At 43.1% G+C, this 16,155-nt stretch overlaps 4 protein-coding genes and 1 long non-coding RNA gene across 10 annotated transcripts; 3 read left to right on the forward strand and 2 right to left on the reverse strand.

The window, feature by feature from the left end:
• Nucleotides 1-3: 3 nt before the first annotated feature.
• Nucleotides 4-715, reverse strand: LOC6614100 (probable small nuclear ribonucleoprotein Sm D2). Its single transcript, XM_002038518.2, has 2 exons — nt 571-715; nt 4-436 (listed from the first exon to the last, which is right to left on the reverse strand). Coding segments are annotated over exons 1-2 (360 nt in total). The 5' UTR covers nt 573-715; the 3' UTR covers nt 4-78.
• A 230-nt stretch (nt 716-945) lies between these two features.
• On the forward strand, nt 946-2,353 carry LOC6614101 (tRNA:m(4)X modification enzyme TRM13 homolog). The gene has a single exon (XM_002038519.2). It carries the CDS (start codon nt 1,020-1,022, stop codon nt 2,340-2,342), a length of 1,323 nt encoding a protein of 440 aa, XP_002038555.1. The 5' UTR covers nt 946-1,019; the 3' UTR covers nt 2,343-2,353.
• Nucleotides 2,354-4,156: 1,803 nt separating this feature from the next.
• LOC6614102 (nuclear receptor subfamily 2 group E member 1) lies at nt 4,157-5,512 on the forward strand. Its single transcript, XM_002038520.2, has 2 exons — nt 4,157-4,852; nt 5,301-5,512. Exons 1-2 carry the CDS (start codon nt 4,228-4,230, stop codon nt 5,510-5,512), a joined length of 837 nt encoding a protein of 278 aa, XP_002038556.1. The 5' UTR covers nt 4,157-4,227.
• LOC116801789 lies at nt 4,802-8,989 on the reverse strand. Of its 2 annotated transcripts, XR_004362230.1 has the most exons (3): nt 8,878-8,963; nt 8,088-8,645; nt 4,802-4,839 (listed from the first exon to the last, which is right to left on the reverse strand). It is a non-coding gene; the product is annotated as an uncharacterized LOC116801789 (long non-coding RNA). The 2 variants fall into 2 exon arrangements; XR_004362229.1 differs by lacking the exon at nt 4,802-4,839 and having other exon boundaries at nt 7,875-8,645; nt 8,878-8,989.
• On the forward strand, nt 5,945-15,771 carry LOC6614103 (serine/threonine-protein kinase PAK 1). Of its 5 annotated transcripts, XM_032723361.1 has the most exons (9): nt 5,964-5,982; nt 6,036-6,379; nt 9,885-10,152; nt 10,238-10,392; nt 11,410-11,575; nt 11,698-12,279; nt 12,684-13,831; nt 13,899-14,117; nt 14,189-15,771. In XM_032723361.1, exons 3-9 carry the CDS (start codon nt 9,993-9,995, stop codon nt 14,270-14,272), a joined length of 2,514 nt encoding a protein of 837 aa, XP_032579252.1. In that variant the 5' UTR covers nt 5,964-5,982; nt 6,036-6,379; nt 9,885-9,992; the 3' UTR covers nt 14,273-15,771. The 5 variants fall into 5 exon arrangements, with proteins under 5 accessions (XP_032579254.1, XP_032579252.1, XP_032579253.1 ...); XM_032723363.1 differs by lacking the exon at nt 6,036-6,379 and having other exon boundaries at nt 5,945-5,982; XM_032723362.1 differs by lacking the exons at nt 5,964-5,982; nt 6,036-6,379 and adding an exon at nt 9,145-9,233 and having other exon boundaries at nt 14,189-15,044.
• Nucleotides 15,772-16,155: the final 384 nt, after the last annotated feature.

Genomic DNA, 16,155 nt, shown 5'->3' on the forward strand with positions numbered 1-16,155 from the left:
TGATAAAGGGATTTGATTTACGGATTTATTAAGTGAAGTTGGTGGATATTGGTTGCTGTGCGCTATCGCTATGGTAGACTACTTGCCGGCCGCCGTGGCCAGGGGATTCCTAAGGACCAGGATGACGGAATCGCCTCGCAGGAACATCTTCGATATAAACCGATCCTTGTTCACGGGTTTCACCTTCTTCTTGCCCTTGCCGGTCCGCGGCAGCTCCGTCCACATCTCCTTCACGTTTTCCAGTACCATGTTGCAGTGCCGATCGAAGGCCTTCACCCTGCCCAGCAGCTTCTTGTTGTTGCGGCAGTTGATGAGCACCTGGGTGTTGTTCTTCACGGACTGCGTGAGCACGGACAGCGGCCCGGTGTTGAACTCCTCCTCCTCCTGGCGTGCCAGCTCCTCCGGGGTTAGTTCCGATTTTGGTTTCACAAGAGCCCTGCAGAGAACAAAGTTTATTAATATTTCACTTACAACTCGAACGTGGTGCTAACAATGCAAAATGCCGGCGCACATGCCGCTGCCAGTTACGCCATTTCCGATGGTTGGTCCCATCTGCTCCGGTATACTTACATGGCGGATTATACTTATGGCTTATTAAATGCTGTTGAAAGTCTTCTTGTTTCGCTACTCAGTTGGTTTTCTGCCTTTATTGTCGGCAAAAATATTCAGCGAGGCTTCGTCTTTTTTGCAGTGTTACCAGCTCATAGAACGGCTGCACACGGAACGTCTCGACCAGCCCTGAAATTCAAAGCTAACTATCGGCGTTTGGCTATCGTAATTAAGTAAGCGTAATAAGGTAAGCTATTATTTTAAAAAATCTAGTTTAATTTGCGTTTTCCATTACAGCATAAAATATTCAATGTACGATGTGTTTACATTTTTAAGACCATAGGTAAAACATTTTTGTGGAAAGTTAATCAACCATTGACAATAGTATTTTCTAGTGTGCCAGCCTCGGTCACACTGCCTGGCACGAGTTGCGAATCGGGAGGAATTTGTTTTGAAAAGAAAGGTAACGAATGGAACCTGTGAAAGCGACGATGACCACTGACAAGGCAGAGGAGCCGGTAACCACCACTTGCTCCTACTGGGTGCCACGCAAAAAGCGCCGCTGCAAGATGACTGCAAATAAGGGCAGTGAGTTTTGTGGAGCCCATGCCCCAACGACAGCCACCACTGCAAATTCTGATGACAAATCTGGAGAAGTTTCCTTCCAGGAACGAATTCCCTGCCCGCTTGATCACAAACATACCGTGTTTAAGAGAAAACTGGCCAAACACTTGACCATTTGCAATGCCAGGGATCAGGAAAGTTCACTGCCCTACATTGTGAAAGGAGTGAATTCTGGAGAAGATCTTAAGGAAACAGACGAGGAGTTCGAAAAATTCAATCAAATAAAACTGCACGAGCTGTCGGACGAAGAGTTCTACAGTCTGATCGACACAGTTAAGGAGCTGTATGACAAACACATCAATTCCAGCATACAGGAACTGCAGCTGGAGCACGAATCCCTTAAGGAGGAACTTAGTCGCAAGGATTATGGCCAGGAAACGCTACGCCAGCTCACCCAGGCCTCTAGCTTGCTGGGCATCCTGGAACACGATCACCAGCTGACAGATCATACGAGCTATGTAGAATTCGGAGCCGGAAAGGGACAATTAGCCTACTTTTTGGCCACCGTATTGCAGGAACAGAAGTTGAGTCACTCACAGGTGGTCCTCATCGACCGAATGTCCCTGCGGCACAAGAAGGACAACAAGTTGGCCAACAGGGATGTGGTGCAACGCATCCGTGCTGATATCGCTGATCTTAAGTTTTCTGCTCTGCCGGAGCTAAAGAAAACCCAACGAACGGTGGCTCTTTCGAAGCACCTCTGTGGAGCAGCTACAGACTTGACCCTGAGATGTATACTCGGTGATGGGAATGCCAGTTCGGACTACGTTCTCATCGCCCTGTGTTGCCATCATCGCTGCTCCTGGCGCTCCTACGTGGGACGCAAGTTTCTTCAGGAAGCTGGAATTGGAGCAAGGGAGTTCGCTATCCTAACCAAAATGGTCAGTTGGGCAGTTTGTGGCACGGGCTTAAGCCGCGAGCGGCGCAAGGCCATGGAATCGGCTGACTTTCAGTCCACCGAGACGAACACGCAACGTCTAACTCGCCAGGAGCGCGAACAGATTGGCCAACAGTGCAAGCGAGTTCTGGATTATGGACGACTGGACCATCTACGATCCCACGGATATCAAGCAGAGCTTAAGTTCTATGTTCCCAGGGATGTGACTTTGGAGAATGTGGTTCTGCTGGCCAAACCAACCAGCTCTAAGCTGGAGTGCCAAAATAAATGATGTTGACTTTAGTTAAAATGTGTTTACTCTTCCTTGATTCAATGGCATATCCTGTTCCTGTATTTAAATTTTTCATTATTTACCTCTTAAAGAGGTAAAAACTGGTAGCGATCGCACCTTCTCCATAAAAATGTTCTGAAGTCATCTTTAGTGACGAAAAATATTATATTATATTATTATAAATATAATATTATTTATCTAGAATAATTCATTATTTAAACTTTATTTATTAGGCACGCTTTATAAAATTATTTGCAAGGCAGGTATTTTGTTATTTCGAATAGGTACATTTTAAATATTTTTCTTTAAAAGTTGTAGAATTAAAGTTTTTCGTCTCGATCTATTTTGCATAATTTAAATGGGCCATACATTTATTGATTGTTACAAAAAAAGAGTTCTGAATTGGAGAAATGTGCTGTTTTCGTTGACTGATTAGGGAATTTTTTGGGGTATACAGCTTGAAATGGTAAAAAGAATCGTTTTTGAAAATCCCTTTCGAAATTAATAAAACCAAAACAATGTTTCGCATATGGAGCAGATGAGCAGAAATATAACATCTTAGGACTGCAGTCCATTGTTTTAAAATAATCTATTATTTTTTTTAGTTTATTTTGGACTTGTCTTTTACTATTTATTACATTTACCAACACGAACAATATTTAGGAGAATCTGACTATTTGAATTTAAGTAAGCTATCGTTAAATAGTCCCATATCCTTAAAGACTTTGATGTTCTTTAACATTCACACAATCTATGCTCTAGAAATGACCATAAATTAATCTTTCATTTTCTAATCATTGATAGACTAAATCCAAAAAAGACTAGGTTAATAAAAAGTGGTCAATATCCTGTCATCCGGGCAAGCTCTTTTTTTTATGGGCTTGCTTTAAAGAAGTTTTTCAGACCAAAGTGGGCTAGTAACTGGCTAGGAATGAGTCTATTGAAAGGTAAGATGCTCTAAGCATTCTAGGAAAGGAGTCTCTAAGGAATTAGTCAGGACTAATGCAAGTACTTGCATTACAGTACTTTCCAGGACTGAAATGGTTGGCTAAGACAAGTTTAAGATCATTCAATCTACCACCCGTTCCCAATAGTTTCTCATTGCTTCCCGATGTTAGCCCTAGAAGTTACTATGATAAACATCTTGGTCAGACGAAGAGATCTATGTAAATGGTTCTATGCCTGAACTCCTTATTTAATATATCCCTCTGTTTTAGATGTGTCTCGACTATTAACCTAAAATTAAGTAAAAGCTGCGACTTGCAGCAAACGTCTAATTAAACAGTTTTCCAGAATTTCCGGAAAAAGAACTCCTCTAAGCCCAACCCCCAGGATCGTCTTCGGTGTTTGCCCGAAATGTCAGTACAAAAGGACCTCAACGCGGACACCTCGAGTGGCGAGCGCACGTCCAATCACAGAGCAAAACAATAATTGTTTACAAATTGTTAACACGGTCCGCAATGGTAGTAGATGATTGTCACTTTTGACGTGCCACGCCCCCTGCCAGGGGCGTTTCGGGCAAATAAAAATCCTCAAATCACGCTTTGGCACAAGGCACTACTACACTGGGAGAAATCTCTGTCAAAGTATTTTAGATTTATATCTTAACTCGAATACGATTTAATATTATAATACGAGATTGATGTATAACTAAAACTTAATTTTTAAAGTATTAAAGACTATTAAAGTATATGATGAACATTCCATTGAGATACAATTTTCCTCACTAGCTAGGAAACATATTTTTGCTCTGTGTGACTGGTTTGCATATCATTTGCGGGTGTAGCACATCCAGGTGGCATATAAAACCGCCAATATCCGGGAGGAGCTGATTCAGTCCGCGGCGACTCTTTGGTTCGTTGGCAAGCAGTGCCAACCGGTGACCATGTCGAATTTCAGTGCCTGCGCAGTGTGCGGCGATCAGAGCTCCGGGAAGCACTACGGCGTGTCCTGCTGCGATGGGTGCTCCTGCTTCTTCAAGCGGAGCGTGCGGCGAGGAAGCAGCTACGCCTGTATCGCTCTGGCCGGGAACTGTGTGGTGGACAAGGCGCGGCGGAACTGGTGCCCCTCCTGCCGCTTCCAGCGATGCCTGGCCGTGGGAATGAATGCCGCCGCGGTCCAGGAGGAGCGCGGTCCACGCAACCAGCAGGTGGTTCTCTACCGCAGTGGTCGGAGACATGCTCCGCCATCTCAGGCGGCACCATCCCCGACGCCCCATTCCCAGGCGCTGCACTTCCAGATCCTTGCCCAGATCCTCGTCACGTGCCTGCGCCAGGCGAAGGCCAACGAGCAGTTCGCTCTGCTGGATCGCTGCCAGCAGGACGCCATCCTGCAGGTGGTGTGGAGCGAGATCTTCGTGCTCCGAGCGTCCCACTGGTCGCTGGACATCAGCGCCATGATCGACGGCTGCGGCGATGAGCAGCTTAAACGGCTCATCTGCGAGGCCCACCAGCTGAGGGCCGACGTCCTGGAACTCAACTTTTTGGAGTCCCTAATCCTGTGCAGAAAAGGTAAAGTAATCATGAGCTCCGTCTGGGCGGTAAAACGGCTTTTTTAGGATTTAAAAATAAAAGTGCGCTGAAGATATAACCAATTTTCAATATTTTTACACATATTGAAGTGATTTCTTAGACGAAAATTTAAAATTAAATCCTGATCGGTATTTCACAATTATAGCATATATATAACTTTTAATGAAAAATTATACCCAAGCAAGATAAGCGTTTCACTTTCGATTTTAACAAGTTATTAAAAAAAAACATAGAATCAGGAGGTGTCTTTTGAAACAGATGAACAATTGGAGACAGATTTAAGGCCACTTAACATACTTCGTTAAGCGAGATGTTGTTGGAGCTTTATTCAAAGTCAAGCCACCATTAGTATTTCCTATTTGAATACTATTATTTTCTTATATCTATATATCTTATATCTTATATATATATTGTATGTTTTTTACAGAATTGGCCATCAGTGCGGAGTATGCCGTTATCCTTGGAAGCCACTCCAATGCTGCCCTGATCTCCTTAGCCCGCTACACCCTGCAGCAATCCAACTACCTGCGGTTCGGACAACTCCTCCTTGGGCTAAGGCAGCTGTGCCTGAGGCGCTTCGACTGCGCGCTTTCTTGCATGTTTCGCAGCGTGGTCAGGGACATCTTGAAAACACTTTAGGCTCAAGTCTATCTTCATATATCTTCGATATTAAAGAAAAACCTAGTCTCAAAGAGGTTACTGAACAATGGCTGTTTTTCTGTTCGCCAAATCAACCATCTAAACTAACTTCGCTGTCAGAAGTTTACACCCATATCAAAAAATGCAATCCTAACTTAAATTTCTGTCAACAATCTCACATGGAAGCATTTAGACACGCCCTAAACTTTAATATCATTATACAATTTGTTGGTAATAAAAATATTTGGTAGAACTAGATCTATTATGAATTCAAAAATCCTTCCGTTTTTAGATGTGGTATTTTTTTAAAAAACACTTTTTTCAAAGGTTGCCATATCACAACACAAGAAGCTCATCGATATGTTGTGAAAAGTCACGGAGCGAATATATTCGTTCATGCTCGCTATCGATATATTGATATATTTTTGCCATCGCTACATTGTCTGCTGCGGCCGTCTTGTCGTCTTTCTGTAATTATTTTTCGTATTTAACAAACCCGTGAATAATGTAAACCAATTAGTAGGTGATGCAAGGACCGAAAATGCGCGCGCGTTGCTAAAGAAGCTAGAAAGCGAGAAAGTTTGCGGCTCGCCATAAGATTGCTTGGCTTTTCCTGCTGCTGGTGCCTCTCGTCCGTCGGCCATTAATGACACACACCAGAGAAAACGGGAAAACAATACAGTGTGTGTGCGGTGTGGAGTGTGTGCGAGTGCGGCCAAGTGTTGTGGGCTCGGAAAACTCCAAGAAGCCAGTGGAGAAGTGGGGTCCACTCGAATCCGTGAATCGCAAGCGTTTCTTCTTCGACTGCAAGCGGCGTACAGGGTGCACCGTGCAAAAGAAAGGCAGCCAAGGCATATTGTACCTGCAGTGAGTTCAAGTGGAGAGCGGTGGGCCAGTGGATAGGGTAGAGGGGTCTGGTAGAGAGCGGGGCGAGGGAGTTTCATTCATAAAAAGAGAGTGCACCGTTAGTCCAATTGGTCTGGCTTCCAATGCACAGACAAGCACACACACACCGTCCAAGGAGAGGTTGCACACATTGATTTTTCCAACTCACGTGTGTGTGTGTGTGTGTGTGCGTGTATGTGGATTAAAGGAGAACGTTTCAAGTGGTTTCCACGCCACATTATTTTGGATTAACACATTGCTGCTCCCGAATTTCCAGCCCAAAAATAAAGCAAACAAATGTCAACAAGCTGGAATGCCCCAATTCCCTTCCCCCCGCTACCAGCACACGTGACACGAGACAAGACATTTACATAAAGCTCTAATAACTAACAACATTTCGCAGTCGATTTGGCATTTAACAGTTGCCGCTCTAACGGCACATGTCCAGTGCCCCTATCGCTACCACCCCCTTCCCTCGTTCGAGGAAAACCATATTTACTTAGCACGGTCACAGGTAAAAGCGGAAGGGACAGGGACGCGCGGAAGCAGACTCAGAAGGGAACTGAAAAGAGAAATATAAAAGGCATAACATTTCCGCCTGCTGCTTTCGGCTGGCGTCCGCAACCAAAATAGACAACGTCGCAGCGGCAGAGAGTCGCCGTCGCCAGCAGTTATGCGTGGCCAGTCGCTAAATATGCACCGATCATAATCATCGTATCATTTGTAATGTTTACACTTTGTATATTGATTGATACTAAGATAACTGAATCAAAATCTTCGGACAACAGAAGTTGTTCTTCGACATATTAAATCGGCAATCCTCTGCCAAATTGCGTAAAACTAATTCCAAGAATAAATTCTTAAGTTTAGTTTAGATAGAAAGATAACATAAAGCAGTCAATGTAATCGACTTAAACTTATAATGTCAAGAAGCTTGATCACAAACTTTAGCTCCGCATAAACGTGGCGAAGAAGTATGCATATGTTTGTGGCTTCTTTCAGCTCTTGGAGCAAGCGCCACGTTTGCGTCGCTGTTGTTGCAACATGCACCTAGGCCTGCGCCACTTTGAAAGTCCTACCTACCCTCCCTTCCGCTCCCCCGCGTCTGACAACCCCTGTCACTAATTTAAATGCCGCAAGTGTTGTCGAGTTTCCTGTGCCTACAATGTGGGTTTTTCTCATTAGGGAATAATTTTGCATGGGCCTCTGCAGAAGGAAAAACATTTTTATCGATTTTACCTAAAGTTCGACCGTCAATGAAATCAGACACAATGCGGTACATCGTTAACCCAATTCTGGGCGCCCACACGCTCCCGAAAAGTTTGTTGTTGCTTGATCTAAAAACGAATTCTCACCTATGTGTGTATGTTTGCATGCATATTGTATGTACATACTTGTATAGATCTCTGGGCAAGCAGCCAGTAAACCAACGTATGCCCATAAAGCCTATAGTACAAATATACAGTTGCGGTCAAGATTATATCACACAGCACGTTTACTAATTACCATTTATCGATACACCTTTACTTTTTATCTTCAACGACCGTATCTATTGAGTGAACAATCTACTTACATAGGTGAATTTAAAAACAATTAGCAACAAATCATTACACTTTATAAAATGGAGTATGTCATTAGAAAGGTAATGGCAAATTGAACCGCATGACGCATTTTGATTTCCGTAACTTACCCTATGATCCAAGGGTTAATCTCTTATATATGTACTTATGTACATATATTGGTCACTTAGAACCCTTTTTCTGATGATTCAAATGTTGGAATTGATATTCCTATTTGATCCCCGCTATTAAGTTGACCACAGCTGTTGGAACTGTATGTTGATGTTTGTCTAACGTTTTCACACTTCGCCAACCCCTCGTCCCAGACTCTCCGCCTCCCGTTAGTTGCATTGACTCTTGACGCCTGACGTTGATAAATGAATCATAAAAGCAGCGCAGTCGACGTCGCCGGCAAAGCAGACAGGCGCCAAAGCCGCCTCGCTCTCTTCGCCACTCTGCGCTCCCACTCCTTTTCGCCCTCTCCGCTCATATGTTTGGCTGCGATGCCGCCCACTCGAGTGTGTTTATGATGTTGTTGTCCGCGCGGCTCAATTTCCTCATTTGTGTTGCTGTAATTCCCAATGCGTGTGCTGCTTTGTTTTTGTTTCGAGTGCTAATCGAAGCCACTCTTGTTATCGCAACGAATTTTTTATGGTCCTCGATCGCTTGCGTGGGCGAGAGCGGAGCAGCTGAGGGAGAGAGGATACCGTTAAAGTGTGTTGTGTGGGAACAGTGGTTTGCGTCTAATGAAAACTTAAATTAAAATGTAGTCCTTTAATGATTATTCAATTTTGGGCCATATTTTTTACCCCCAATGCCCCAATGAATATTTAGAATTAAGTATGTAAAAGTGAATAAATCCCTATACAATTATGATCAATGCACACTTAACTTAAATAGAATTCTATTTTTGATACTTACATTAGTGTGCAATAATTGCGGAATATTATTATTGAAATAGCATTAACTAATTTATAAAATTTCCTTCTGAGAGTATACAAACTTCGAATACCCATATCAATCAGCTTTTAAGCAATGTAGGGGGCGGCACTCTCGCGAGCTGGGTGCTCCGACCCAATCTCTTGGAGCGATGTGTGCTGTTTGTTGCCTTTTGCCGGCTGCTCTATTGGCAGTGACACTCGAGGGTGAGAGACACGCTGACGGAACAACTGAGCAGCGGGCCCACAGTCCGAATTAGTTCGCCTGACGGCCCATATTGATAAATTTATAACTGCGGCTACATCTCTCCTCTCCTGCTGCAGCCGACCACTGTGTGTGTAGGTGTTGTGTTTTTGAACATATTCAAAAAGCAAAACAAAGTGCTTTTCGCGTGCCAAAAAATCGAGAGCACACAGTTTTGACGTGATCTTCATGAAGATCGGTAAAAAAAGAATAATCAAAAGCCAAAAATGTATAACTTTGTGCAGAATGGTGTGAAACACATAACGCCAAAGCGTTCGCGAAAAATATATGTAAACAATCTATCTCTCGTAGTTGTATGACAAATTTGTGATTTTTTTTTGTGGAGGCATATGACGCGACTGCAATATGGTGGGGAAAGAATACAGAACGAAATATATACTAAGATAAGCTGCGGAACACTTTTCGCGATAGATAACAGAAGGTTGGCACCCCTGGAATACTCCAAGCATTAAATCATTTCTGCACTGTTCCCAATTTTGAACTGTGTTGATTAAATCACCAGTTTCCAAATAATTCGATTTAGAAAATATCTAATACTTATAAATTTATATGTTCTTCTTCGGAAAAGCACTTATTTGAAAAATGTATAGGCCTCTAGTAATATTGATAATATATCAATGATTTCAGAATCGTTAAGATAGTTGTTTTAAATTTAGTAAATTTTAGTTAAGGCAAAATAATTATTTATGGCCAACATAATGATCCCTTTCTCCCACTCTCGACAGCTGTTTTCTGGGCGTAGAACAGCTGTGCATAACGGGGCGCTAGACGAAGCGGAGGAGGAGGAAGCAGGAGGAAACCAGGAGAGCCAGAAGCACCCAAAAGACGAAGCCATGTCCAGCGAGGAAGACAAACCGCCGGCGCCGCCCGTGCGTCTCACCAGCAATCGGGGCGGCAATGAACGATCGGGAGGAGGACTGGGCGTCGGCGGCGGAGGACTGGGAGGTGGCGGAATGGGAGATGTACCGCCCGACATGCGTCCGCTGCCCAAGGGTGAGTACATTTCGATTAGTTGAGCACGGCATGTGAAGACCGCTGGTCCGCTTAACAATGTGCTTCTTTCTCTTCTCCCAAAAAGAACCCGACGACTCCGACCGGAAGAAGAAAACGCTGAAGAGCAAGATCAAAGGATCGAAGCCCTCGCACACGGACTCCAAGCCGAACATCTCCTATCCCACGAACTTCGAGCACACGGTCCATGTGGGATTCGATGCTGTCACCGGCGAGTTTACCGTGAGTTCTCTATTATGCTCGTCTATGGACACCTTCAGTCGCGTTTGCCTCGCCATTATGTTTACGGCTTGCTGTCTAAGAATAGCAAGTCGGAAATCTTCGGTTTTCACTGCTTATGTCCTCCATTTGATAAGCTTCTGTACAACAAATTTATATGCAAAACACAGTCACCAACGACTTAAAGTTTCGTTTGCAGACTACATATTACATTTTTGGGTGATGATTGTAATTGCATTACAATTTAATGTATTAGTTATCTTCGAGATATTATAAACGCTACAATCTTGGACCATAAATTGAACAATTATTAATATTCCCAATTTTATAATCGATCCGAGATTGTAATCAAATCCGCGCCCTCGATCAGACCCAGAACACCGAACTGCATTTCGGGTTTCTAAAATATTAAATTAAATCAAATAAATATTGCCCACCAGCTCACCCAAAAATTTGTTAATATGTTTTTCATTTGTTTTGACGCTCCCAATATATAACATACATATAAAACACTGTACTTCTACATACATTCTGTTGTCTATATCTATCTCTCGCGATTCTTGCTCTATATCAATTTCTATTATTATTCAAGCTGCCAATGAAAGTAAGTAAACTTCTCGACTAACTTCTCGGAACTTCATTAGTTTCTTAATAAGGTCTCATTGTGCTCCTTTGTCTGTAAATTTTGTCGAGTCGGTGTTTGTTTCAAGTTCGATCGATATTACTCATAGTTTTGTTACCCTTTGTTTGTTACTATTGGTTCATTCTTATCTCTGTACTCTCACAAAACTCCTACACTAGACCATACGACATTACACCGACACAGGCTGCCTAGAATTCGTAGCTGAAAGGCCCTTAGTCGCTGACCTTTCATCATTCCCCGATCACAATAATTGGCCGTGCATTGATGTACCAAAAATCCGAAATATTTTTTTACCCCACGCCTTCTAGATGTTCTCCCATCGCAGTAAATTGTTATTTTTAATTCCCTCTGACAATCTAACTTGTTGCCTTTTTCAGGGCATGCCGGAGGCATGGGCACGACTCCTGATGAACTCCAACATCAGCAAGCAGGAGCAGAAGAAGAATCCCCAGGCTGTGCTCGATGTGCTCAAGTGGTTCGACAACACTACCAAACAGAGGCCAAGTTCCAAGTACATGACAAATGCCATTACGACGCATTCAGGTTGGTCACTCAGTCAGATTTAAGATCTAGGATAAGATCTTGTGATTGCTTTAAGTTTCGCCTTACTTAAATAATTTATGAATACAGCTTATTTATAATATTGAAACGCTCTTCCTTGCCAGGCTCATCGCTCAGCCGCGTCAGCAGCAGCAGTCCGAGCAGCACGCCAACGGACTCGGAGCTGCACGGCTCCAACAGCGGAGGCAACCTGATTGGCGTCCAGTTGGGCAGTATGACTCTGGGTCCCAACGCCAACAACGTGGCCGTCGCTGGCCAAATTCTGGGCAACCACTACCAACAGCAGCAGCAGCACCTCCTTCAGCAGCAGCAGCCACTTTTGCACCAGAACCACAACCAGCATCACATGGGCATAAGTCAATCGCACTCGTACAACTTTGTCGGACACACGGCCTCCTCATCCACATCGCAACATTCATCCGCTAACGAGGACGATATGCTGGGACCACAGCATCCGCAGCAACAGCCACCACCTCCACCGGTGGCCTCTAGGCCAGAGCGCACGAAATCCATATACACGCGGCCAATCGAGGATCTGCAGCCAGCCATCATCCCCATGCCAGTGGCGCCAGCAACCACGCCTACAACGCCGCTGCAAAATCATAGGACGCCAGGCGGACCAGCGGCATCGCCAATGATGCACAACAATGCCACGACGACGCTGGACAAGAATAAAAACAATGCAAGTGAGTTGCATCTACCTTATAAAGAGCCACGGCAGCAAGTCATGCGAAAATTATTATCATCAAAACTCTAGAACGACAAGTACATTTTAGGGTTCAGTTAATATTAAAAATTCAATTCGAAACTGATTGAATATTTAGTTTATTTTTTGATTGCACTGTGAGTTTAAGATAATAACTTTTCTATATTGCAAAAAATCTAATTTGCTGCCATGGCTCAAAGGTTGCGATGTGTCGCGATAGTTTTTCTATGTTGCCTTTTTAACACTATAATCCTTTTGAGGTGCTATTGACGATTTAATGAATGTGTATTTCGGTATTTGTATCGCCTCTCTGTGTTCTGTTCTGTTTTGTTCCGCTTCTAATTGCTGCTACAAAAAATAATTAAACAACTGCGACGACGCCAGCTCCAACGTCCCCAACAACCACTAAAACAACAGCAGAAACAGAAGGCACCGATGCAACATCAACTCTTTTGTCAGCTACTAATCCTAGTTGTTCTACCACTCCTACTACTGATCCTGCTCCAGCTGCACCTCGTGGTAGTCTCGTCGAGACAGCAACAGCACACGCTACCACTGCAGCAGCGACAGTAGCCACAGCAACAACGACTAATCACCATTCCTCTGCTTCCTCCTTTTCATCATTTCCTTCGTTCCACGACGACGATGGCACACACCACGCCTTGCCAACGATCCATTGTCCCACGCCGACGTCTTCCTCTCGCAACTCGACGGTTTCGCTTCCTGTTGCGGTTCCCCTACCGCCCATCGTTACGCCCGCATCACCCACACCCGCCTCCGTTGGATCACCAGATCTGTACACACCGGAACCCACGGTAACCCAAGTGTCAGCCGGTGGCCCAAGTCCTCAAGTGGCTGGAAACCAAATCGCCGTGCCCCAGGCAGCTGTGGCTGCGGCTGCAACGCCCAACACGCGGGCAGCCAACGCCAAGAAGAAAAAGATGTCCGACGAGGAGATCTTGGAGAAGCTGCGCACCATTGTCTCCGTGGGCGATCCAAATCGAAAGTACACCAAGATGGAGAAGATTGGCCAGGGTGCCTCTGGCACAGTGTACACTGCAATTGAATCCTCGACCGGCATGGAGGTGGCCATCAAGCAGATGAACCTGTCACAGCAGCCTAAAAAGGAGCTCATCATCAACGAGATCCTTGTGATGCGGGAGAACAAACACCCGAATGTAGTCAACTATCTGGACAGCTACCTCGTGTCTGAGGAACTGTGGGTGGTCATGGAGTACCTGCCCGGCGGCTCTCTTACCGACGTCGTCACCGAGACCTGCATGGACGAGGGCCAGATCGCAGCTGTTTGCCGAGAAGTGCTGCAAGCCCTGGAGTTCCTTCACGCCAACCAGGTTATCCATCGCGACATCAAGAGTGATAACATCCTGCTGGGCCTCGACGGCTCAGTCAAGCTGACTGACTTTGGTTTCTGTGCGCAAATATCGCCGGAGCAATCCAAACGCACAACGATGGTAGGCACACCCTACTGGATGGCTCCCGAGGTCGTCACCCGGAAACAGTACGGACCCAAGGTTAGCACTCTTGCGAAACATTTGGACTTAAATATTTCAACATTTTAACGATGCTTTTCTTGTGCAGGTGGATCTTTGGTCTCTCGGCATTATGGCCATAGAAATGGTCGAGGGCGAACCGCCGTACCTAAACGAGAATCCGCTAAAAGCCTTGTACCTCATTGCCACCAATGGCAAGCCAGAGATTAAAGAAAAAGACAAGCTGTCCTCAGCATTTCAGGACTTCCTCGACCAGTGTCTGGAGGTGGAGGTGGATCGGCGAGCAAGCGCATTGGACTTGCTAAAGGTGAGTCTTTCAGTCCACGTGCCAAGCGGATTTCTAGCTTATTGGTTATCCCTTAACTTACTCCATTGCAGCATCCCTTCCTGAAACTGGCCCGTCCATTGGCCAGTCTGACTCCCTTGATCATGGCCGCAAAGGAGGCTACCAAGGGCAACTGATTGACAACCAAGAAGAAACCGCTTATTTAACCACTACTGATGAATTACTACTGCAGAAAACAACAAGAACAACAACACCAACCACAATAGCCACAATAACTGTTATGCATACGAACAGATGATGAATTATTAATGATTATGAGTACTATTATTAATTATTTATATAAACGTATTATATACACATATTATTATATTATATCTATTCTAATGAGACAAACAGCAAAACTAAGAATAACTGCATATGGCAAACAAGAGACACGCGTAGTTCAATTTTCACAAATCGGTTTTCTGTTGATTAAATACAGCAAAATAATCACACGTTGCTTTGGCCACCACATCATCGAAACATGTTTCCAACATTTGTTATACCAAAACATAAACTTAAATTTGTATAGATCCAAAATTTGTTTTGTGCATTTTGAATGCGTTTCAAATTATAAGCCTAAAGATCATGTAAAATTAGTATACAAAAAAACACACATACACTATAGTTGTCAACATTAAAACATTAGAATTGGTAACTCTTGCATTTAAAGGAAATGAAAATATACATACAAATTTTTACAATGTATAAAGCACTTCATTTGATTTACTTCGTCATTACATTACATTTCTATAAGAAAGCTTACAAAATAATTATATGAGAGTATGAACTTTGGAACGCTGTTACTAACCCTATGACTTGGAGTATTATCGCTGATTTTAGTAAAAGTTTCATTTAGTTCATAAACTGCTTTATTTAATAAAAATATATTTTTATATGATTTTAAAATTTGGTTTATTTTGCTCGATATTTTCGGTTCCCTCGCGTAGACTAAGATCCGAGTGGAATGAAACTCATTCTTCGCTGTAAACTAAAAGATACATCCTTTCTACATCCTTCACCTCCACCCGCCTCTTCTCGCAATTTTTTATGTCAAAAAGAAACGTTTAATTGTAATAGAATAGATAAGACACATATAGAAAACACAAGGACACCTGTATTTTCCACGTGACAGCAATGCAATGTGGTTTGCACGACAAAAGACAAGAACAAACTAGCAATATATTAAAATTTAAATGTAATGAGAGAGAATTATAGGAAAACCACACTAACTGTTCAATAAATTCGTAGTAGCCACTAAATATAACTAGAAAATAAATGAAAAAGTGTAATAGTGCTACGTTTGATCGTGAGCCATGATGAAATGAAAACCAGTTACTTTGTGCCTAACCGAAACAGAAAAATGAAATCAATAAGAGCAACAACACGTAAATATTAAACAGATAGTAACTAGCAGTTGTAGTGTAAGATAGAGAATCGAAATTCTAGATCGTATAGACCAGTCAACTAAAACACCAGCTAAAATAGTTAGATGCTTGAGTGGGTGCGTGTATATTGATTGGACGGGTGCTGAATGGATGGGAAGAAATAAGATTGTATACCTTCTATTCTTTCAATTATTAATAACAACATCCTTTGTACAAAAGTTTTTTTTAATAAATGTTCGGTCGCGTTTAATTTAAAATATTTTTCATATGAATTGGGCATTTCGAAGAATACGAGTGCACAAAATTGTAATGCAATCCAGAATTATTTAAACTTTATTGTATTAACAACACTAACAATCTAAATTTGTTTGGTTAAAGGTGTTTAATGGAAACATTTTGTAACATTCAAAACCTGCATGATTATAATAATAATAAGCGAAAACTGTCTGGACATTTAACGATCGTAACCCTCATCGACGTGCTATTAGGTTAGTTAAGCTCGTCCTAATATGTTAAAACACCAAAACCAGAAAGAACTTTATACAATCGAGAGGAATAAGATTTGTTTGCAACCATGATGGGGAGACATTATTTTCAATATTAGTTCCTAATACTACAACAATTTCCATATG

Source organism: Drosophila sechellia, chromosome 3R (genome assembly GCF_004382195.2).
Source record: "Drosophila sechellia strain sech25 chromosome 3R, ASM438219v1, whole genome shotgun sequence".
NCBI lineage: Eukaryota > Metazoa > Arthropoda > Insecta > Diptera > Drosophilidae > Drosophila > Drosophila sechellia.